This window comes from Oenanthe melanoleuca, linkage group LGE22 (assembly GCF_029582105.1).
Source record: "Oenanthe melanoleuca isolate GR-GAL-2019-014 linkage group LGE22, OMel1.0, whole genome shotgun sequence".
Classification (NCBI taxonomy): Eukaryota; Metazoa; Chordata; class Aves; order Passeriformes; family Muscicapidae; genus Oenanthe; species Oenanthe melanoleuca.
This window is the reverse complement of record NC_079363.1, coordinates 1,312,320-1,336,408: the sequence shown is the minus strand read 5'-3', so window position 1 is coordinate 1,336,408 and position 24,089 is coordinate 1,312,320. Positions and strand designations below refer to the sequence as shown.

The window sequence follows — 24,089 nt, the reverse complement described above, 5'->3', positions numbered from 1 at the left end:
AAGGGGAGAAAATACAGGGACAGGTCAGGAGGATACAGGGAAAAGGGGAGAAAATACAGGGACAGGTCAGGGGGATACAGGGAAAAGGGGAGAAAATACAGGGACAGGTCAGGGGGATACAGGGAAAAGGGGAGAAAATACAGGCACAGGTCAGGGGGATACAGGGAAAAGGGGAGAAAATACAGGGACAGGTCAGGGGGGATACAGGGAAAAGGGGAGAAAATACAGGCACAGTCAGGGGGGTACAGGGAAAAGGGGAGAAAATACAGGCACAGTCAGGGGGGAAATACAGGGACAGGTCAGGGGGGATACAGGGAGAAGAGGAGAAAATACAGGGACAGTCAGGGGGGTACAGGGAAAAGGGGAGAAAATACAGGCACAGGTCAGGGGGGAAATACAGGGAAAAGGGGGGAAAATACAGGCACAGGTCAGGGGGATACAGAGAAAAGGGGGGAAAATACAGGCACAGGTCAGGGGGAAAATACAGGCACAGGTCAGGGGGGAAATACAGGGACGGGTCAGGGGGGAATACAGGGACAGGTCAGGGGGGATACAGGGAAAAGGGGAGAAAATACAGGGACAGGTCAGGGGGGAAATACAGGGACAGGTCAGGGGGATACAGAGAAAAGGTCAGGGGGAAATACAGAGGAAAGGGGAGAAAATACAGGGACAGGTTAAGGGGGAAAATACAGGGAAAAGGGGAGAAAATACAGGGACAGGTCAGGGGGAATACAGGGAGAAGGTCAGGGGGGAAATACAGGGAGAAGGTCAGGGGGGAAATATAGGGATAAGGTTGGGGGGAAAATAAAGGGAAAAGGTCAGGGGAGAAAACACAGTGATAAGGTCAGGGAGCAAACAGGGACAAGGTGACGGGAGAAAATACAGGGATAAAGTCAGGGAAGAAAACACAGGGACAAAGGGGAGCAAAAACAGGGACAAGGTCAGGGAGCAAACAGGGACAAGGTGAGGGGAACAAACACAGGGAAAAGGTCAGGAGAGAAAATACAGGGATGAGGTCAGGGGAGTTAAAACAGGGACAAGGTCAGGGAGCAAACACAGGGACAAGATCAGAACTGTGACCTCCTGGAGGTTCTTAGCTACAGCAGAGATGATCCTGCACTGGACCACTGATCACAATCTCAACATTGCTAAGCTTGTTGGTGACAGAACCCACTGTCCCTCGGTTGCTACTCACAGAATTCACAGAATTTTGGGTTAAAGAGACTTTCAAGATCATCAAGTCCAACCCAGCCCTAACACCTCACCCAGACCATGGCACCCAGTGCCACATCCAGGCTTTTTTAAACACACCCAGGGATGGTGACTCCACCACCTCCCTGGGCAGACCATTCCAATATTTTATCACTCTTCCAGTGAAAAACTTTTTCCTAATATCCAACCTGTATCTCCCCTGGCACAGCTTGAGACTGTGTCCTCTGGTTCTGTCAGTGCTCCTGGTTATCAGCATCAATTATCACAATAAAGGTGGTGTATTGAGATCACCCCAGGGTTGCCAAATTCCACAACATCTGCCCTGTGCTCCTTGTCAGGGTCATTGTCATGCTGTCCATCCCTCCCAGAGCACCTCCCAGTGCTGCCACTTCTCTCAGCTGCTGGATCCCTTCCTCAGGGGTTTTCCAGCACATTCTATGGTGGTGCTCCTGCATTCTCTCCTGATTGACAAACCTCTCTCTGTGTTGGGCTGATGTGGCCAGAAATGTGAATTCTGTCACCATCTTTAACCCAGCTGGGGCAGTGCCCCTGATCTCCTGGCACATATTATCTGCTCATGGGCCATCTTTAAACCAGCTGGGCAATCATCTTTATCTTCCCACAGCCCATCCTCCCTCCAGGAGATATCTCCTGTTCATGGCCACTGAGTCCCAGGGCATGACTGATAAAATTCCATCATCCCATGGGAGATGCTCCAGCCAGGGGAGGAGCCAAGCCTTTCCTACCCAGAGAAAAACTGAGATTTGGGACAGCAAATTTCCATCTTCCCACTGGATTCCAGAGGAAAACCAGACCTTTGCACATCATCCCTGGAGCTTCAGAGGAAACTGCACCTTCTCCAGGAGCACTGCTGCAGCTGAACCACATCTGCCCCTGCAGGAGGATGCAGCCACCATTGAATGGGACTGTGCCAACACCCTGACTGACTGACGGGTGTCAGCTTGGATTCTGACTCTGGCAGGGTTTGGGATTGTTCTGTGTAATACTGCATTTCTATTTTAATGTTCCTAGTAAAGAACTGTTATTCCTAATTCCCATCTCTTTGCCTGAGAGCCCCTTAATTTCAAAATTACAATAATAATTTAGAGGGAGGGGGTTTCCATTCTCCATTTCAAGAGAAGCTCCTGCCTTTACTGGCAGACACCTGTCCTTCAATCCAAGCCACTCTCACACTCATTAAAAGCTGCTCCCAGAGGGAAAGGGGGCCTGGCTCCCTTATGAATCCACAACTGAGTCCTGGGTCAAGAATCCCAAATTCCTGGTCCCAGTCCCATCCACTGCTCCCATAAGGCCCCAGACCTGAAGTAACCAGGGCTACACCCAAATCAAACCCAAGATGGATCCTGGTCACGAGTTTTACACTTTTATAAGTTTTGGTTCATCCACATCCTGGGGTCAATTGTCCAACCACAGCCCCAGGCTATGAAGTCTCAGCCCCTGGCTTGTCCCCTTTCCTTCCCATTGTTTCTGATTTTTGGGTACCAGTTGTTCTTGATTCCCTAGCTGGGAAAAAATTATTTTTTCCAACTCCCCTGTGAAAAGAACTTACTAACACCTAATATGAAGTTTCAGAGTTACACACCAAGCAACAGGGAACATAAATATAAATATAAATATAAATATAAATATAAATATAAATATAAATATAAATATAAATATAAATATAAATATAAATATAAATATAAATATAAATATAAATATAAATATAAATATAGTTAGGAAATATAAAAGCCAAAACCCAATGCATCAACTGCCCACTCCAACAAGTTCTGTGGCACAAGCAAGAAAGAGTTTGTAGGGTCTCCCCACTGGTGGCCACCCCAAGCTGGGCCCTCCTGGACACAAACTATTCTAAAAAAAACATTCTGAAAAGCAACTTCATCCTCAAAGCCACGATTTTCCTGCAGAAACAGCTGGACCAGTCACTGCTCTCAGCCAGATTCTCAGACAAAATTCCAAGCCAGGACATTCCCCCCTCTGCTAAGGAGGTTTAGCAAAGCTCAGCCTGCTCCTCACAGGAGTAGCCTGGGCTGGGTTTAGAGGAGCTGAGTGTGCTGAGCATTCCCAAAAAATGTTTCTAGCAGTGTTACTGCAGCTCTGAGGAGTTCCCTGAATGACTTCAGCACTGGAACAAGTGGCCAAGCAGAATTCTGAAAGTTATTTTGTGGTAGGGCCAAGCCCTCACCTGCCCTGAGCACGTCACAGCTCTGGGAGTCAAAGCTCAGCCTTTCAGTTGATAATTATAAATAGATAAATGATATAAAGGAATTCCTCTGTGTGAGGGTGCCCAGAGAAGCTGTGGGTGCTCTGGATCCCTGGCAGTGCCCAGGGACAGGGCTTGGAGAACCCTGGGACAGCAGAAATTGTCCTGGTGGGACTGGACAATCTTTAAGGTCCCTCCCAACCCATTCCATGATTCTATCAATTATCAGTGCTCCTATTAATCTGAGGCCATAAAAACAAAATAATTAAAAAACACATCCATCAATCACAGCAGTAATTTCTAAATTTCAATTTTTTTGATTATTGGGTTAGACACAGTGTCCTGTTTGCATCAGGCACACCACAAATGAGAAAAGCAAAGGGAGGGGAGCAGGGCACAGGTGAGGAGGAGCTCCAGAGGCTCCAGCAGGGTTTGCCCCATCCCTGCACCCCTGACAGCAGAAGCAGAGCTGGGAGGAAGTTCCAGCCACCCACAAACACCCTGCAGCTCTGGCTTGCATTCTCAATTCTTGCATTTCTGAGCTGCTGCTGCCTCGTCAGGCTGTTCTCACTCCAGGAGAGGCCAAGGCAGGAGAGGATGACAGAAACCCTGCACTGATGCAACAGCACTGCAGTGCTGCAGGCTGGAGGAGAACCCAGCCCTGCCACTGTGCAAACACCACAGAAAATAAAAAAAGGCACAAAAACCATGAGGATGTGGCACAGAATGAATCCCAGAGCCCTGCCATGGTGCCCAAACACCAAATAAAATAAAAAAGGCACAAAACCCATGAGGATGTGGCACAGAATGAATCCCAGAGCTGCTGGAAGAGAACCCAGCCCTGCCATGGTGCCCAAACACTAAATCCAAAACAAAAGGCACAAAAACCATGAGGATGTGGCACAGAATGAATCCCAGAGCCCTGCCACCATGCAAACACCAAATAAAATAAAAAAGGCACAAAAGCCATGAGGATGTGGCACAGAATGAATCCTGGGGTAAGGTCCCTCAAGCAAGGAAAGAGATAAGCAGTAAGGGCAGATCTTCAGTGGCAACACAAGCACAGCATCCAAATTAATAAATATTAAATATTAAAGAAACTGGAGGAAAGAATGACTTCCAGATTCCTTGGAAACTCTGCCTGAATGGTTAAAATTCAGCTGTTTCAGGTGAAAGCAGCCACAACCTGAGGGCTGAGCTGAAGTCACAGGGAGCAGCTCAGGGAAGGCAGAGCCACCACCAGGACAGAACCACAACTGGAAACACCCAATAAACACCTGAGTCCTTGTAAGAACACCTGGAGACCCCAGCCCTCAGCACAGCACCTCAGGTTACCCCTGAAACTCTGGCACAACATTTACACCACACACACAGGGCTTGGGTGCTGTTTCCAGCCCAGGTTTTATTTGGGAGATCCCAAAAAACCTGGAGTACAGATCTCCCTCCTTATGTAATTCCAGAGCACAGCAGGGCCAGGATTCTCCTCCTATAGACCTGGGTATTTCTAGAGGAACAACAGTAAAAACTCAAAAAAAGATGGCAAGAAGAGGAGAGAAGAGCCAGTATCTTGGTCACATTATCTCTGAGACATCACCAAATGGCCTGCTGATATTAAGGAAAATTAATTTATTCTATTCTTGCAGCATTTGCATGCATTTAATTACCAAATTTCCCACATACTGTGAAACTATAGAGCAGCATTGGGGATGTGGTCTAATTGAATGGCACAGATAAATATGTAAGGCCTGAATTTAGAAACCAAAGTAGCTCAGGGACACAGCATAAAAAAGGGAATAAATGAAGGCATGAAGGAATTTGTGCAAAATTACACAACCCACAACTGGAGGCACCGACTCAGCTGAGTGGCAATTTAAAGGAAAAAGCACAACCAAAGCCAAGAAAGCAGCACCATTCCCCAAATCTGGTTCACAGCTGCACATGACAGAAATTTCTCCACGTTTTTGGCATTTTGGAATTAATTACAGGGCTGTTTTTGTGTATTATCAACACATAAAAGTGACCTGAGGGCCTCACTCCTTGGGATATTCTTACTTGTCCTGACTTAATTTCTTTTCCCAATAAATTATTGGAATTTTGGCATTTTGGAATTAATTACAGGGCTGGTTTTGTGTATTATCAACACATAAAAACGACCTGAGGGCCTCACTCCTTGGGATATTCTTGCCTGTCCTGACTTAATTTCTTTTCCCAATAAATTATCCCTCATTAAGATAATGGATAAAATGAGATGTGTGGCTCCACCTCACCCTCATCAAGGAAGAATTTCCTCAGCTGAAGTGTCTGGTAATGCCTGGCAAAGCTTCTGGAAGCTAAAAAAAACCTCCCAAAAGTCATTTTCCAACAGGAATGGTTTGGATAGACCCTGGGATTTATTTCAGCCCTTTCCACATCAGGTTTTTCAACCTGTAAGGAGAGAAATGTTCTGCAAATTGTGACTCCAGGTGAGCTGGGGAAGAGGTGTGAGGGTTATCCATGGAAAAATGACACTGCACTGCTGCTCCCAGGCAGGAATTCAGCTGGGAAATGGGATTTGGGTGCCCACAACACTCAAATGCCAAAGATTTCCCACCAGAAACTGCTGCACTGAGGTTGCTAAGACTTAATTATTTTTTTTTCTAAATGTTCCCAGCAGTCCATTTACTGGTACATTATGAAATATTCCAATAAATTATTCAAGCTGATCATCAAAATAAATTAAAAAACACTTTTGAGGCAATTTCCTTGCTTTAATACACTTCTTCCTTTATTAATTACCAGGAGCCAGCCACTCACTGTGTGTCTTTGAGAGGGAGAAACCTTCTGGGTGAATTTTTATATAACCCACATGGATTCTTGATTCCAACAGGACTGAGGCAGGAAAAAACCAGAGTGTAGATGAACAGCACCCTGAAATCCTGCTGCAGGAGAGCCTAAAAAGCTTCAAGCAAACCCAAAATATCCATCCAGGGGGAAATTCACTGGCTCCAGTCTCCAATCCCCCTCTGAAGGGAATCCTGAGTCTAGAAGTGAATAATTTTATCCATGAGAAGGGTCAGTGTTGTGACCAGCAGCAGGTGGGAAGGAGGAAATTTTCCTTTAGGAAAATGAGGGATTTAAATTAAATTTAAATTTCCTTCAGGAAATCCTTCAGGGATTTGCTCTCATGGCACGTGTGATGTTATAAAATGGGAGGAAAATGAAATATTTCCACTCCCAAGCAGCATCTATTGCTTGGTGCTGGGTGTTTCCCCAATTTGTGTAAAACCTTGTGGAATTTCCCAGGTGCTTGGAGGTCAAGGGCAGGGAAATGACCATGCACCTGAACTTGGACAGAAACTCCTCTAAAAGTAAAAAAAATTTACAGAGGGAAAAGAAGAAGCAACCAACAGCAGCAGAGGAATTTTAGAACCATCAGATGGTTGAGTGGTTTGGTTTGAAGGGACCTTAAAGCTCATTTTGTTCCAACTCCTGCCATGGGCAGGGGAACCTTCACCCCCCAGGCTGCTCCAAGCCCTGTCCACACAGAAAACAGAATTATTTAACAACATTTTAATGAAAACCCACTAAAGCCCAAATCCTGCAGGGTCCTCACTCCCTCCCACTTGCTGTGTGGCTTCAGTCACATCCCTCAGTAAATTACCAGAATCAGAACTACTTAATCCCACTTAATTAATGAATCCCCAGCTCCCTATTCTGTCCTCACTCAAGGCTGACTCATGTTTATCTCCAAACTCACACAGAAGTTGGAGTTTCACAAACTAAACAACCTGAACTGCTTCAACTTCCCCCTTTTAAATTCAAACTTTGAACAAAGAACTGCTCAAAACAAAGTTCAGCCGCTAACCCAAATTTAATTCCTTGTTTGGTTCATTCAGCCCATCCATGACCCATAAAACAGGAGTCAGGGAATGGTTATTTTACACTGTAATTTTGGGGGAATTAATTTCTTCCACTCAATGGTTTGAGTACAAAGAGGACAAAAATGAAAAGGGAGAATAAACAATCCCTTTCTAGTGCTCTGTTAGAAATTCCTGATGTGCTGGAACACAACTCAGGTTTCCCTGTGGAGTGACACTTTTCTTCCCTCCTAATCACCCCCTGAATATCTGATCAAACACCTCCTGCCAATGTCAGTTATTCCTGGTTGTCTTGTCAATCCTGAGATTGATTTCACTCAACAGCAAGAAAAAAAGTTCCACTCCCTCTGGAACCACCACTGGAGTGGCCACATCTGCCACCCAACCTCAGGTTTCCAGAGGATTTTCCCACCTGGGTGACACAGATCTCACACTGAGGGGCAGCTGAGGAGGCTCAGCCTGCAGAAAATCCCCCCTGAGCCTCCCTTTTTCACTCTGCTCAACTCACTGCTCCCTTCTCCTGAAATTAAGGGTTTATCCCACAACTTTAAGACCTCCTGAGTAGTTATTTCTGTAACTTTAATAATATTCCTGTAACTCTAACTTTAATACCACTACCTGGACAATTCAGCAGAGTTACGCAGTACTCAACAAACATTCCTCCCCAAATCACCTCTCAGCAGATTTCATTATAAACTCCTCACACTTTCCAGCTGGGGAAGAAGTACAAAAAGCATGGAATGGGACTTTTAGAGGGTAGCAAATTCTCTGAATTTTGAAATGGCTCAGGAAGGAGCAAAGCCCCAGCACCACTGGCTGCTCTTTCTCCTCAAAATCTCCCATTTGCTGTGTCTGTTAGCAGGAATAAAGTTACAGGACAAGACTCAGGGAAGGCAGAAGTTGCTTTAAATTTGGAACAGCATTTCACAACAGAATCCTAGAATCCCTGAGGTTGGGAAAGCCCTTCAAGTTCATCGAGTCCAACCTGTGACCAGTCCCCTCCCTGTCACCCAGGTGAGCCCTTGTCACCCAGCCCAGCATCACTGAGGTGGGAAAAGCCCTCCAAGTTCATCAAGTCCAGCCTGTGACCAGTCCCCTCCCTGTCTCCCAGCCCAGTGCCATGTCCAGTCCTGCTCTGGACACCCCCAGGGATGGGGACTCCACCATCCAATGCCTGACCACTGTTTGTGTGAAGAAACCTGAAAAGGAGACAGCTTTGCCTAAGCCAGAAGTTGTGAAGTGTTAAAAGCCAGACTGGAAGCTGAGCTAATGCCAGGGAGGTTTTGTAATACACTCCTGCAGCAGGAAGCCACTTCTTCCCTACTTGTATTCCCCACCTCTGCACAGGAATAGGATAATGAGGCACAAAAAGAACAATCCAAGCATTCCTGAACCCCACAATGAGCAGCTCTCCACCCCACCATCACCATGAGCCACCAGTTTCCTCTCTGTGCTTCCTGAAATTCCTCCCCCTGTGCTTGTTCCCAAGCTGCCCTGCTGTTTTACTGCTCCTGCTCTGAGCCAGCCCACTGCTCTGAACTCAGCAGTCAATGATTGATCCCGGTGGATCTGTCCATGCCAGTGGAGGTGCAGCTGCTTTGGGGAAGGTGATCAATACCAAAGGGGCCAGCACCACTCACCACTGAAAACCAGCAACTCCCCATGAGATGGGAACCCAGGCTGGGTCATTCTGATGGAAAACACACTCAGGTAACCCCACCAGCAAGCACAGACACAGCGAGGAGCAGGAGGGAGATGATGCCATGATGTATGTTTGGAAGCATCTCCATTTCCATTCAGTGCTGACTTTGTTTCTGCTTTATTGAACAGAATGGAGGCACGGCCATGCTCCATTTCCTGAGGCACGTGATCCTCGCCCTCCTGCCTGGCAGAAACCTCCTCCCACCCAACAGCCACAGGGTTTTCCTTGTTCCACCGAGCAGTACAGTATCTATACCATGATTACATCCAAGCCACACATCCCAGCTTATATAACTGATTAAATGATCTGTGATGGGTCCAGCTCCTCCACCCTGGGTGAACAACACTGCAGAAGCACCCAAAAGCATTAAAACCATCAAAGAGCCCTTTGGTCACCTTGTTAGTTTTATTTAAAACACCAAAGTGAAGAAAGGGGACTTTTTAAGCACATAAAGGATGGAAAACCTGAGCACTGGAGCTCTGGGAGGCCTCAGGATGGACCCATCAGGGAAAGGTCCCAGCAGAGTGCAGGGGCTTGTTACTGCTGAAGGCACCTGCTCCCCAAGCCCAGGGATATTTAGAGATCCTAAAGAGCTTCGTGTGATGGCACCTGCCCCTGAAGAGGGGTGAGATGAGGGACAGAGATGGGCACAGGGAGTGTCCCACCTCACCCACTGGAGGAGCCCAGCCCAGAGCCCCCCAGAGCCTCCATCACCCACCCAAAACGGGACCGTTTCCAGGCGCCGTCCCTCCAAACCGGGAACACCACCACGGCCACGCTTTCCTCCCTTCCCCCCGCTAAAGACGGCGGCAGGAGGGGGGACGGGGACCCCGCGTTGCCCCGGTCTCACAGTCAGCGGAAAGAGGACGTCCCGGTCACGGCTGGCGGTGCGGTGACTGCTGCAGTGTTCGGGTTCCACACCACAAACAGCACCCAGCACACCCGGAGCCGCCGAGCCCAGCCCGCCCCAGCTGCGACACGGCGAGGAGGGGACGGGAACGACCCTGCCACACCTGGGATCACCCCCCGAAATCCAGCTCGGGGCTGATGCCGAGGGTCAGGATGCAGCTGCTGCCCCTCGCACACGCTCCCCCGTGCCAGAGTTTCCCACTTCACCCCGGCTCATCCGCAGCCGCTGCCGTGGAGCATCTCCCGGTGTCCCCACCCCCACATCAGCTGGGCATCGGTTTGCACCAGAACGCAGGGGGAGGGGAGGAAGACACCCAGATTTTTTAATAGAAAAACCTCGTGAATGTGCAATTCCCTCCCAGCAGGAAGGGGAAAAAATAATATAAACCAAATCTATCCTCACCATCCCCCCCAAAAAAAAAGATCTGTGGCAGAAGGAAAGAGGGAAGGAAGAGCCACAACCACGATGCTGAGCCAACATCTGGGTCAGCTGGAACACCAAGGGTGCCCCAAGCATCCCCCCCAAAAAAATCCACTCCCTGTCCTGCAAATGCCGCCGCGGCCGGGCAGGGGAAGCTCCGCATGCCGAGCGGGGAAGGGACAGAGCAGCGCTGCAGCGAGGGCCGAGGGGGAAGGGACACCGAGGAGAACTCGGTGCAAAGAGCACGGCCCCGAATTTGGGAATTTGGGGCGTGGGAGGAGGGTCCCGTGGGCCCCCCAGGTTGTGGGGTGGCGGGGGATGGAGGCAGGGATGCAGGGATGGATGGAAGGATGGAGGGACCCAAACCGGCTCCAGGTGGAGGGTGGGCGCAGGGGGCGGCTGCCCTTTCCCAGACCCAGCTCGGGGCACCGGGCCGGGCACGGCTCCCCCCGCTCCCCGCAGGGCCGGGGGTCCCGGGCTGGGCTGCCGGAGCCCCGCGGGCAGCGCTGAGAACCGGCCCCCATCCCCATCCCCATCCCCTTCCCTGGCTGCGGGGTGACCGGGCATCACCGCGGAGATGGCTGAGAAAGGGCAAAGCTCCGGGACCCTCCTCACGGGGCGGATTTGGGGCTGGGGGCTGCCCAGAGCCTCCCCCCCACAAGGCACCCGCGGTGTCCCCGGGCCGCGCTCTGCGGCAGAGCCCCCGGGCAGAGCAGCCGAGGGCTGCGGGGCGATGGATGCGGCACGGCAGCGAGCGCGGGGAGGCGCGGCCGGAGCCCGCGGGGGTCTCGGGGGCTGCGACTCACCGTGTCGGGCGGGCTCAGCGCGGCCCCGGCGCGGCGCTGCCGGACTGCGGCGCGGGGGGAGCTGCGGGAGGGACTGCGGGTGTCGCCATCTTGGTGCGCTGCCGGCGCTCCCCCCGCCCGGCCCGGCCCGGCCCGGCCCCCGCCCGCCCCGCGCCGCGCCGCGCCGCCGCGGGGGGCGCTCCGGAGCCGCGGAGAGAGCGGAGGGGGGAGCGGGGAAAGCCCCGGGGCTGCGCCCGGCAGCGGCGGCACTGTGTCCGTCAGCAGCAGTATCAGCAGCAGCATCCCTGTGTCCATCACCGTTACTGTGTCCATCATCATCACTGTGTCCATCAGCATCCTCATCTTCTTCATCCCTGTGTCCATCAGCATCATCATCTTCCTCATCCCTGTGTCCATCAGCACCATCATCACCTTCCCTGTGTCCATCAGCATCCTCATCTTCCTCATCCCTGTCATCATCCTCATCCCTGTGTCCATCAGCATCATCATCCCTGTGTCCATCAGCATCCTCATCTTCCTCATCCCTGTGTCCATCAGCATCATCATCCTCATCCCTGTGTCCATCAGCATCAGCATCCCTGTGTCCATCATCATCGCTGTGTCCATCATCATCACTGTGTCCATCAGCATCATCATCCTCATCCCTGTGTCCATCACCATCCCTGTGTCCATCATCATCGCTGTGTCCATCACCATCATCATTATCATCATTGTGTCCATCATCATCATCATCCTTCCCTATGTCCATCATCATCATGATCACCATCCCTGTGTCCATCACCATCATGATCAGCACAACCACCATCATCATCCTCATCATCCCTGTGTCCACCATCATCATCCTCATCATCCCTGTGTCCATCGTTATCCATCTTCATCACCATCATCACCTCTGTGTCCACTATCATCATCACTATCATCATCCCTGTGTCCACTGTCATCATCATCATCTCTATGTCCATCACCATCACGCTCATGTTAATGGTCATCATCTGCATCCATCGTCATTTGTGTCCACCATTATCATCCTCATCATCATCCTTGTGTCCATTGTTGTCATCATCATCACCATCCCTGTGTCTGTCACCATTGTCATACATCATCATCATCTCTGTGTCCATCACCATCGTGCCCATGTCCATGGTCATCCCTATGTCCACCATCATCACCCCTGTATCCATCACCTCCCACTGTCCCAGTTTGCTCCCAGCCCTGCCCAGCTGCTCTGGGCACCCTGTGCCAGGGCCTCACACTCTCTGAGTGTTATATTTAAATACCTAAGTAATAGAATCATGAAATACTAAAGAATTTGAAGTCTTTATCTGCCTTGTAAAGCAGATGAATGTTACAATTTCAGTTATTGGGTTTTTTTTTCTGACCTGTAATCAGAACAGTAAATTAATAAATAATAAACTCCTCCTCGGGTTAAAGAAAACAGAACTTCCCAGGACACAGGCAGCAGAACTCGAATTCTGGAGCTGAGCTCTGTGCTGGCTCTGTAAGGAGCACAGAGCTGCTCAGGAATAAAAACCAATTAAAATTCCTCCATAAGGATCCTGCTTTTTCCTTCTTTCATCCCCAAAGCCCTCACATCTCCTTCCCCTTCAGTGCAGTGACCTCTACTAACATGTTACACCTGTGCTTAAACTCTGCATTTTCTGCTCTCCCTCCAACCTCAGTCACACCTTTTAAACACGGGAGTTTCATTAGGAATGATTTCCAGGAGTGGGTGCTCTTTCCTTGGCTAATTTAACCATTTCCATGATTCCCTGCAGCACAGCAGCAAGGAAATAAAACCAGATATATACAACCAGATTATAATGAAATCATCCATCACTGCCTGTATTTTGTGCAACACAGAGTAATTAAAAGTTGGACTCGATCTTGGAGGTCTTTTCCAACCCGAGTGATTCTGGGATTCCCTCTGTTCAATCTGTTCGCAGCTGCCACAAGGTGGAGGCACGAAGATACAACAGAGGTCATTAATGAAGTGCCTAATTGTTCCTGGTTTAATTTGCTTTATTGCCACCAGAGGGAGGAGGAGACACACTGGTGGCTTTCCCAGGAAAACAGAACTCCTTGCAGAACTGTTCTGAGGTTATTAGGGACTGCTCACCCCAAGGTTTTTAGGGACCTTGGATCCTCCCCACCTGGAGCAGAGCTGTCACCTGTTAGTGGCTGATCCAAACTGCCTCCAAACCCTTTGGAAAACTCTGTCCACTGCAAAGTTGGCAAACTCTTCCAGAATGTGTTTGTGGAGTGGTCAGTGTTGATTCGACCCAAATAAAAACCCAAATTCCACATGCTGCGTGCAGAACTAATGAATTAATGAATTGTTTTATCTCTGCCCACGATTCCCCTCAGTGTGGAAGATCATGGGGAGCCCGTTCTCACCCACCAAAGGATTTAAGGTGTCCTCGAACTGCAAAGATTCAAAACTGCTGTTCAGAGAGAGCAAACCCAGGAAACTGGAAAAATCAACTCCCTAACAACTCCTGGAACCAAAACATGAACCAAACCCCCAAGGAAATTCCTGCAGTGACCCAGAGCTGGGCTGAGCTCCCGAGGGCAGCAGGGGCTGCTTTAAGAGACGAGCCTGAAGCCGAACCCAACAAAGGCAGCTGCAGAACTTTCCCTGGGGTGACACACGAAGTCTGTGCTGCCCAGCTCGGGAGAGAACTGGCAGCTCCTCCCCTGGACTCTGCTCGCTGCTTGGCGGCACCCGCAGCGCTCAGTCCTGGCCTGTGACCGGACTGAGGAATCAGCCGGAGAAAAGCAGAGCAACCCAAGCAGCTGAAGGAGGAAACAGTGCAGCTCTGGGCGGGTTTGTGGAGCTCTGCTGAACACCCAGGAGCAGCAGCCCTGCTCTCCAGAATGCCCGAGGCCGGTGCCAGCGTGCTCCTGCTGCGGGTGTGCCTGGCTCTGCTAGCCTGGCCCATCTACCTGCTGAACCTCCTGGGCTTGTGGGAGCCTTTCTGCAGGAAGGTCTTCTTTCCTTACATCTTAGAAAAGATCTGTACAGCTCACGACAAGAAATCCAAGAAGCACAAGCAGGAGTTATTCCGGAATCTGCCTGATTTCAGGGGCCCCTCCGGGCAGCTGAGGCTGCTGGAGATCGGCACCGGCAACGGCACCAACTTCCAGTTCTACCCGGAGGGCTGCAGGGTCACCTGCACCGACATCAACCCCTACTTCCAGAAGAGCCTCTCCAAAAGCATGAGGAAGAACCAGCACCTGCACTACGAGCAGTTCCTGGTGGCTGCAGCAGAGGACCTGCACCAGGTGCCCAGCGGCTCTGTGGATGCTGTGGTTTGCACCTTGGTGCTGTGCTCCGTGCAGAGCATCAGCGGCGCCCTGAGGGAAGTGCTGCGGGTGCTCCGGCCGGTGAGTACCTGCAAAAAACCCTCCTCAATACCTTTAACCTCTTCTATGGAGGTAGCAGCCACAAGGGAAAAAAAAAAAACAAAAAACAAACCCAAAAAACAAGTGAAAATGTGTTGGTTTGGGCTTAAAACCCAGACAAAAAAAAAACAAAAAAAACCAAACCAAACCAAACCAAACCAAAACAAAAAAAAAACAAACAAAAAACAAACAAAAAAAAAAAGTTTAAAAGAGTTGGTTTGAGCTTAAAACACAGACAAAAAAAAAAAAAAAACAAAAATACTAAGTAAAAAAGAGTTGGTTTGAGCTTAAAACACAGACAAAAAAAAGCTTAAGTGAAAAATACCTGGTTTGAACTTAAAAACCCAGACCAAAAAACCAAGTTTAAAAGAGTTGATTTGAGCTTAAAATCCAGACTTAGGTTGGTTCCTACAATACTCTGTATGGCTGAGTGCTGCAAAGGTTACTGGGCAGATAGTACTGGTGTTGGTAAAGTTGGTACTGGTACTGTTTAGGCTTAGGAGCCTAAGAGCAATATTCTGCTGACTAAAAGTACTTACAAAGTTAGCAGCAATCACAGCCCACAGTTTAAAGCAGAATGTGGTGATGTCCCTCCCCACTCACCTGATTTCCCTTGGGTGGGAAGCTCTGATCAAGGTTTAAAGCTTCATTTTAAATTATCTGCTTCAGCCTCTGTGAAGTGGAGCTGCTCTGTCTGTAGGACCAGGCCAGTCTAATTAAACACCTTATTTTTCCTTGGAGTTACTAATGAGCTGCACATTAAAACCAGATGGTTTGTTGGGGTATTTTCAAAACGGACTTTCAGCCTTTAAAGAGGCATTTTCATAGAACCATGGGATGGTTTGGGTTGAGAGGGACCTTAAAGATCATTTCATTCCTGGGCAGGGTCACCTTCCACTGTCCCAGGTGCTCCAAGCCCTGTCCAGCCTGACCTTGGGCATTTCCACAGCTTCTCTGGGCACCCTGTGCCAGGGCCTGCCACCCTCACAGGGAACAATTCCTGCCCAAAATCTCACCTAACCCTGCTCTCTGTGAAAAACCGATGGGTTGGAGCAGGATTGACACATTTATCTCAGCTCCCTTTGGAAAAAACAGTCATGTTAGCAACTAACCGAAACAAAACCACAACAAACTATTGCTGGAGTAAAAGAGGGATCAAATAAGCCAGTCCTTTGTGCTTTGTGAATGGGCATTTTGAATCTCTGGACGTTTCCTTCTTCCATTAATTCCAAGAGAGGGAAGGAGAAAAGGGAAAAGGGAGGGGCTGGTGGGAACCACTTGGCACGACCCCCACACCCGCTGTAACAAGACTCTGTGTTCCCAGGGAGGAGCTTTCTATTTCTTGGAGCACGTGGCCGCTGAGCATTCCAGCTGGACGTATTTTTGGCAGCAGGTCTGTTTCCCAACTTGGAAGCTGGTCTTTGCTGGATGCTGCCTCACGAGAGAGCTGTGGAAGAATCTGGAAGAGGCCAAGTTCTCGGAGCTGAAGATCCAGCACATCAGCATAGCCATGCCCTGCATGCCCATCGACCCTCACATCGTGGGGTATGGGGTGAAATAACCCCCCTGCTGCCCCCCAAAACTCCTCATGGTGACCAGCACACCCTGCAGGGCACAGGCTCCTCCACACGTGCCCATACCAGTAACACAACAAAGGACTTAAATCAGAACCCAAACTGCCAGCTGAGAAGAAAGTCTCAGTTTTCTGAATGTCTCTGAATCACACAATCAATGAAGTTGGAAAAGCCCTTTAGGATCAGAGTCCAACAGCTAACCCAGCACCAGCACCATGCTCACCACTAAACCGTGTCCCCATGTGCCACATCCACACGTTTTTGGAACACTTCCAGGGATGGTGACTCCACCACTGCCCTGGGCTGCCTGTGCCAGGGCATGACAGCCCTTGCCCTGAAGAAATTCTTCCTCTTCACTAATTAAACTTCCCCTGCCATAACTCGAGGCCATTTCCTTCCTGAAGCCCTGGTACTGCTGACTCTGCCTTCCTAGAGCTCAGTGCAGCCAGGGAGGAGCTCAGGACAACAAGAACCAGCCTGGGAAGCAGAAAATAAATGTACTAATGGAAGGGGACTGCTGTGTGTGCCTGGTTAACTCTGGGATGGGGGTTTCAGGTGTTCCCCAGCTGGGATTTCACTGGGCTCCATTGGACCTGCTGCCCCCTGCCCACTCTCCCTCATGGCTGTTCCACCTGCCGGAACCTGAACCCCAAACCTGACCCTTGGCCCAGCTGAGGGTGGGACCCTCAGACCTGAACTTTTGCCCACGTGAGGGTGAGACCTTGACCCACGGCTCAGGGCTGAAAACCTTGGCTCTCTGCAGAGGTGAGAGTGAGATCCCTGACCCTTGGCCCAGATGAAATTGAGCCCCCTGACCCTCTGCCCGTGGGAGGGCGATCCCCTTGACAATTTACCTGTGTGAGGGCGATCTCCTTCCCCTTTACCTGTGTGAGGGCGATCCCCTTGACCCTTTATGTGTGAGGGCAATCCCTTTTGACCCCTTACTCATGTGAGGGCAATACTCTTGCTCCTTTACCCGTGTGAGGGTGATCCCCTTGACCCTTTATGTGTGAGGGCAATTCCCTGTGACCCTTTACCCATGTGAGGGCAATTCCCTGTGACCCCTTTACCTGTGTGAGGGCGATCCCTTTGACCCTTTATGTGTGAGGGCGATCCCTTTGACCCCTTACCCGTGTGAGGACGATCCCTTTGACCCTTTATGTGTGAGGGCGATCCCTTTGACCCCTTACCCGTGTGAGGACGATCCCTTTGACCCTTTATGTGTGAGGGCGATCCCTTTGACCCCTTTACCCGTGTGAGGGCGATCCCTTTGACCCCTTACCCGTGTGAGGACGATCCCTTTGACCCCTTTACCTGTGTGAGGGCGATCCCTGTGACCCCTTACCCGTGTGAGGACGATCCCTTTGACCCTTTATGTGTGAGGGCGATCCCTGTGACCCCTTACCCGTGTGAGGGCGATCCCCTCGCCCCTTCACCCGCTCGGGCTCCCGGGCAGCGGTCGCTGCGGGCACGGCCGCCCCTCCCGCCCCTCACCGGCTCTCGGTCCGCGCTCCCGGCCGGCCCCTGCGGCCCCAACGTCCCGGTCCCGGTGCCGGCTCCGGCCGTTCCCCGCGGGCTCCCCTCAGGCCCCGCCGCCATCTTCGCCCCTCGCCGGCGATGCGGCGGGCGCGGCCCGCGCTGCCCGTTCCGCTGCTGCTGCTGCTGCTCGCGGGGCCCCTGCCCGGGACTGCGGCCCCCAGGGACCCTGTGGACGGTACCGGGACCCGGCGGGACCCGGCGGGGCCGGGCCGGGGCGGAGGGGTCGGGGAAAGGGCTGCGAGCCTGAGCGGAGCGGGGTGAGGGGGGGCGCGGATAAACCTGGCACAGAAATTGGCAAAGCAGCAGCGACTGGGCGCAAATCTGTGCATAAGAAATACACCTTGGTCAGATAAATACTGTATTTCACATGGGCTGAGCAAGTCCCGCGATCCCCAAACGCGGGATGTGTGAGGCAGCGAGTCCTGCAGGACAGAGATGGTGGAATGGGTTTGGCTGGAAGGGAGGGACATTAAATCCCAGCCAGAGCCACCCCTGCCATGGCAGGGACACCTTCCACTGTCCCAGGTGCTCCAAGCCCTGTCCACCCTGGCCTTGGGCACTTTCAGGGATCCAGAGGCACCAACAGCTTCTCTGGGTACCTGTGCCAGGGCTTGGCCACCCTCACAGGGAACAATTCCTGCCCCACATCCCCTCTAAGCCTGCCCTCTGGCAGTTTGAAACCATTGTCCCCTGGCCTGGCACTCCAGGCCTTTGTAAATAGTTTCTCTCCATCTTTCCTGCAGCTCCTTCAGGCACTGGAAGGCCACAATTAAGTCAATCCAATTTTTTCCTCCAGGCTGAACAATCCCAATTCTCCAGCCTTTCCTCACAGCAGATCTGCTCCATCCCTCTAAACAACTCAATAGTTTTGTCTCCAGCAGGTCCATGTCTTTCCTGTGCTGTGGTGATGCTGGAGATATCAAAACCCAAAACCAAAGCAAATTTAAAAAAAACCAAAGCAAACAAAAAACCACCACCAGCAGCAACAAAAAAGACCCACCAAAACCCCTTAAACACCCAACCAAACAAAACCCCTGAGACAACAGGAAAAAAACCCAACCAAGCTGCCCCAGAAGCTGCGTTTTGCCCTGCTCTGAGGATCCCGTTTCACTTGGTGTTTTTACGATTTCGCAGAGTGCCACCGGGAGCTGCCGCTGGCCCGGAGCGCCACGTCCTGGATCGTGGGCGGGCAGGAGGCGCCCGAGGGCGCGTGGCCGGGCGTGGTGAGCCTGCAGGTGCTGCGGGGCGGCGTGCGCTTCATGCACCTGTGCGGGGGCGTGCTGCTCAGCCGCAGGGCCGTGCTCACCGCCGGACACTGCGTGGATGGCCGCACGTGCGTACGGCACCCGCTGGGCCGGGGGCGGCCGGGCAGCGGGGTGAAACCTGGGCTGCGGGGTGAAACAGATGGGTAACAGGGTGAAACAGATGGGCAGCAGGGTGAAACACACTGGGTAACAGGGTGAAACAGATGGGCAGCAGGGTGAAACAGATGGGTAACAGGGTGAAACCTGGGTAACAGGGTGAAACAGCTGGGCAGCAGGGTGAAACCTGGGCAGCAGGGTGAAACAGATGGGTAACAGGGTGAAACAGATGGGTAACAGGGTGAAACAGCTGGGCAGCAGGGTGAAACCTGGGCAGCAGGGTGAAACACACTGGGCAGCAGGGTGAAACACACTGGGTAACAGGGTGAAACACACTGGGTAACAGGGTGAAACAGATGGGTAACAGGGTGAAACACATGGGCAGCAGGGTGAAACACACTGGGCTGCAGGGTGAAACAGATGGGTAACAGGGTGAAACACACTGGGTAACAGGGTGAAACAGCCGGGCAGCAGGGTGAAACACTCTGGGTAACAGGGTGAAACAGATGGGTAACAGGGTGAAACACACTGGGTAACAGGGTGAAACAGATGGGCAGCAGGGTGAAACCTGGGTAACAGGGTGAAACAGCTGGGTAGCAGGGTGAAACACACTGGGTAACAGGGTGAAACAGCCGGGCAGCAGGGTGAAACACACTGGGTAACAGGGTGAAACAGATGGGTAACAGGGTGAAACACACTGGGTAACAGGGTGAAACAGATGGGTAACAGGGTGAAACACACTGGGTAACAGGGTGAAACAGCCGGGCAGCAGGGTGAAACACTCTGGGTAACAGGGTGAAACAGCTGGGTAGCAGGGTGAAACACACTGGGTAACAGGGTGAAACCTGGGCAGCAGGGTGAAACACCACGGTGAAACAGCTGGGCAGCAGGGTGAAACACCACGGTGAAACAGCTGGGCAGCAGGGTGAAACAGCTGGTAACAGGGTGAAACACATGGGCAGCAGGGTGAAACACACTGGGCATCACAGTTAAACCCCCTGGGTAACAGGGTGAAACCCCCTAGGCACCATGCCTGAACCCCCTGGGCAACACAGCTGAACCCTCTGGCCACCAGGCTGACTCCTGAGCACCATGGTTGATCTCTGGACACCACAGCTGAACCCCTGGGCACCAGGCTGACCCCTGGGCACCAGGGTGAAGCCCCCTGGGCACCAGGCTGTGCTGAGCCTGTGCTGGGATCGTGGCTGGGGAAGGAGCTGCTCCCTGTGGAACAGCAGCTGGAGCAGGAGAACCCTTTCCCATGCCAGCTCTTCTGCTCCCTTCCCCAGCTCACTCCCCCCAGATTAGTTTGGTTGCTTTGTTCCACAGAACTCTGATTTTTCTGTTTAATAGAATTTTCTTAACCACTAAAACTCGCCACAAAATGTTGTGGCATTTAGATTATAAACACTCCAATTCATTAGTTTTAACACTTTTTCCTTTTTTCTTGTTGATCAGAACCAGCAATTTGGCACTTAAATTTTTTTTTTTTTTTTTGACAATGTGGTAATAGCTCCTCAGAACAGACTTTTAACAGCACTTACAGCAACTCTGGAGCATTTCAGCTCCCAGCTGGTTTCTCTTCCAGCCTTTACCACAGTTGCACAATCTGCATCAGTCAACATTGGCTGTGTTGACTCAACCATGACCTGGGGGAAAGTGAAAGAAAGTAAAATCTGTGATGTTCAGGATTTTATCCTTTATCAGGACTTTGTTGCACCAGCTCCTTGTTTGCTTTTAACAAACATTTATTTGCAACATAAAGCCTCTTTAAACTATCAGTTTAGTTTTTAACTTAATTTTGGAGGTTAATATGAATTTTATAGCTCATCCCAGGCTAAATTCAAAACACAATTAAATTTTTTTTCAGCATACTTGAATAGAAATTAGATCTGATTGACTTTACCCCTATTTCTAAATTTACTATTAAAAACCAGAAGAAGTGGGAAGTCTGATCTTAGCAGATAGGTTGCAATTGATTACACAAAGGTAGGAAATCTGATTCTGCAAAAAAAACCTTTCAGACTATGGAAAAGCCCTTTTTTTTTTTTTTTACAAACTGGTACACACAATATTCATAATGGGGGGATTTAAAGAGTGGGCGTAATCATATATTTCCATTTGTCTAGGTCCATGTTATTTTTTATTTTTTTAAAAATTATTTTTCTAAGTATTTTGGTTTATACAACTTCTGTGATTTACAGGAAGCTTTTATCAATTATCACAGCAGGGATGGGATGGGATGGGGATGGGATGGGATGGGGATGGGATGGGAATGGGATGGGATGGGATGGGGGAGCGAGGGAGCTGGAGTGTGATGGGATGGGATGGGATGGGATGGGATGGGGATGGGATGGGATGGGATGGGATGGGATGGGGATGGGATGAGCTTTAAGGTGGCTCCAACCCAACCCATTTTTAGATTTCACAATTCTATAAAAACAGATTAAACCAATGCCAAACACCGAATTCTCTGGCAGGGACCCGTGCTCCTGGCGAGCCGTTCTGGGCGCGCACAACCTGCAGAAGCACGGCCCGTTCACGGCCCGGAGGAGGATCAGGAGGATCATCGTGCACTCGCAGTTCAAGCGGGAAACCTTCGAGAACGACGTGGCGCTGTTCGAGCTGCGCTCGGCCGTGCGCTACAGCCTCTACATCCAGCCCATGTGCCTGCCCCCCGCCGCCCTGGCGCCGCAGCTGGAGAACAGCTCCGACTGCTACATCAGCGGCTGGGGCCGCACGGCCGAGAAGGGTACTGTTACAATCGAGAAACTAAAGTCGCGATATTCAGGTGTATTGTTATTGATGCTCCTTCTGCAAAATCTGCATCAAACCCAAGTCTTGAAACCTTTAACCCACATTGGGAACAGGCAGGGTCTGTGTCATACCCGTGTCTAAACACGTCCAGGAACACACCTAGGCTGATGAAATGAGTATTTCACCTCTCTAAATTCTGTCTCCATTCAAGGTAAAACCTCCTCTGTGCTGAAGGAAGCCCAAGTGGGAATCCTCCCTCCCAGCCTGTGCAACAGCTCCCAGGGCTACGCGGGGCTCGTGGACAACAGAGCTCTGTGTGCCGGCGCCTGGGCCGGGGGCACCGACACCTGCCAGGTGAGGGGGAGCTGGGCCCACCCTCGGGCTCAGCAGCACCGTGCTGTGTGCCACGATCAATGAAAGGATCAGAAATTCTCACTGGGAAACACAGCAAATGCAAAGGAAGCATCGGGAAAGGGTGGGACAAGGCAAAAATGTACACAGAGGATTTGGTGCTGTTGGGAAGGTGACAGGAATAGGTGAGTGAAGAGGAAAGGAATAGGTGAGTGAAGAGGAAAGGAATAGGTGAATAGAGAGGACAGGAATAGGTGAATGAAGAGGAAAGGAATAGGTGACTAAAGAGGACAGGAATAGGTGAATGAAGAGGAAGGATGAAGAATGTAACATCTTTAGGTGTCAGTAAATTATAAAAACATTGGACACTATACCATGCATTGTGAAGCACAGGTATGTCTCAGCTGTTCTTACACTGGAGAGCAGCACTGGACACAGATGAGGCTCAGGGATGGGGCTCAGGGATGGGGCTCAGGGATGAGGCTCAGGGATGTGGCATGGTTTCCATTTAAATTCTGAGCACTCACCACCTCTTTCTGGGAAAAGCCAGCTCTCAGGTCCAAAGCACTGGTAGAAGCTGCAGCACCAGCTGGGACACAGAGACATTTCTAATTAAACCCCATAATGCATCCTAAGTGCTTTGTCTGATCCACTTCCTGCTTCTCTCAGCAGTTTTCCCTGAGCAGGTGACACAGCCAAGACACAGGATGTGTGTTCCTGTGCCTCTTGGAGCCTCCAGAGCATGTGCATGAATTCCCCAGTTAAGTGAGGAGTGAAGGTTTAGGTTTAGGCATGAAAAGGTGCAGAGAGAAAACAGAACCTGAGTTAAAAGATGCTGAAGCAGTGCAGGCCTGGGGCTCCTCAGTGCAGGGTCCTGACCAGAATCAGGAATTTCTCTGTGGAAGGAGCTGCTCAGGCAGGTTTGGAATCCCCATCCCTGGAGGTGGCACTCAGTGCTCTGGGCTGGTGACAAGGTGGGGACCAGCAGAGGTTGGACTGGATGGTCCTGGAGGGTTTTTCCAACCTCAGGGATGCTGATTCTGTGTCTTTCAGCAACACCAGATTCACCTTGAGTTGTCCACGTGCTCCTGCCCACACGTCACTGTCATTGTCACTTGTGGCTGTTACAGGCCCAGGGAAAATCTTAGGATTTTTCCAGTCTAACTTTCTCAAGCTCAGCTAAAGTTTTTCTCCCAAGCTAGAAACCTTTCTCTAATGTAAACATAAGAGAAAGAATTATAACAAAAAACAAACACCTGTCAAATCCGTGAAAAAACCTAAACCAGAAAGTGTTTCCTTCTCTAACCAATAAATTGGAGAATGGAGAATAAATTTGAGTTAGAGAATAAATTTGTATTTTGTTTTGCACAAACTCTCTTATTTAGAGCAATTTATTGAAGAAAATTATTGCTCTTTCTTGTTGCATGCAAGAGTCACGTTACTGTGTTCTCTCTACTGTAACTTCATACAGTAACAGTGACTGTCCAGTTAAAATAAATGTAAAATTCAGCCTGAAGAGTTTCCTGACGTGCTGCTGGTGTCTGTGCTGTTCCTTTGCAGGGTGACAGCGGGGGGCCCCTGGTGTGTTACCAGCCTGACACTGACAAGTATTTCCTGGTGGGCATCGCCAGCTTCGGCGTGGGCTGCGGCCGCCCCCGCTACCCCGGGATCTACGTGCGCCTGTCCCAGTACCGAGCATGGATAAAAGCAAAACTCCTGCTGATTAACCAGGCTCAGACCCCCCTCAGCAGCACCCTCAGCGTCCTCCTGGCTCTGGCACACACAGTGCTGGCACACATTTTGTAGAGGGGAAACCATCGTGTGGTTCTGCCTGGAAAAAAAAAACCAAACAGCTCCCTCCTGACTCCCAATAAAACCAAGAGCCAAAGGATGTGCACTTACTTTTTAGGAGTTATGTTTGCCATTGTGTTTTTTGTTTCCTGCCTCTGATATCCACACAGACAGGAGAGGAAA

The 24,089-nt window shown here is 50.6% G+C and overlaps 3 protein-coding genes across 3 annotated transcripts in view; 2 read left to right on the top strand and 1 right to left on the bottom strand.

The window, feature by feature from the left end:
• The window catches only part of SCN8A (sodium voltage-gated channel alpha subunit 8), an 86,752-nt gene extending 69,046 nt beyond the window's left edge, over nucleotides 1-17,706 (bottom strand). Inside the window, exon 1 of the mRNA XM_056514928.1 lies at nucleotides 17,513-17,706. Within this exon, the coding sequence (XP_056370903.1) occupies nucleotides 17,513-17,706 (194 nt within the window). The remainder of the gene's footprint in view (nucleotides 1-17,512) is intronic.
• LOC130265728 (N6-adenosine-methyltransferase TMT1A-like) lies at nucleotides 13,677-16,621 on the top strand. Its single transcript, XM_056515018.1, has 2 exons — nucleotides 13,677-14,515; nucleotides 15,858-16,621. The coding sequence occupies exons 1-2, from the start codon at nucleotides 14,006-14,008 to the stop codon at nucleotides 16,092-16,094; spliced, it is 747 nt and encodes a 248-aa protein (XP_056370993.1). The 5' UTR covers nucleotides 13,677-14,005; the 3' UTR covers nucleotides 16,095-16,621.
• Nucleotides 17,606-24,026, top strand: TMPRSS12 (transmembrane serine protease 12). The gene is made up of 5 exons (XM_056515013.1): nucleotides 17,606-17,821; nucleotides 18,781-18,979; nucleotides 21,488-21,759; nucleotides 21,976-22,118; nucleotides 23,676-24,026. The coding sequence occupies exons 1-5, from the start codon at nucleotides 17,725-17,727 to the stop codon at nucleotides 23,919-23,921; spliced, it is 957 nt and encodes a 318-aa protein (XP_056370988.1). The 5' UTR covers nucleotides 17,606-17,724; the 3' UTR covers nucleotides 23,922-24,026.
• The last annotated feature ends 63 nt before the right edge of the window (nucleotides 24,027-24,089 follow it).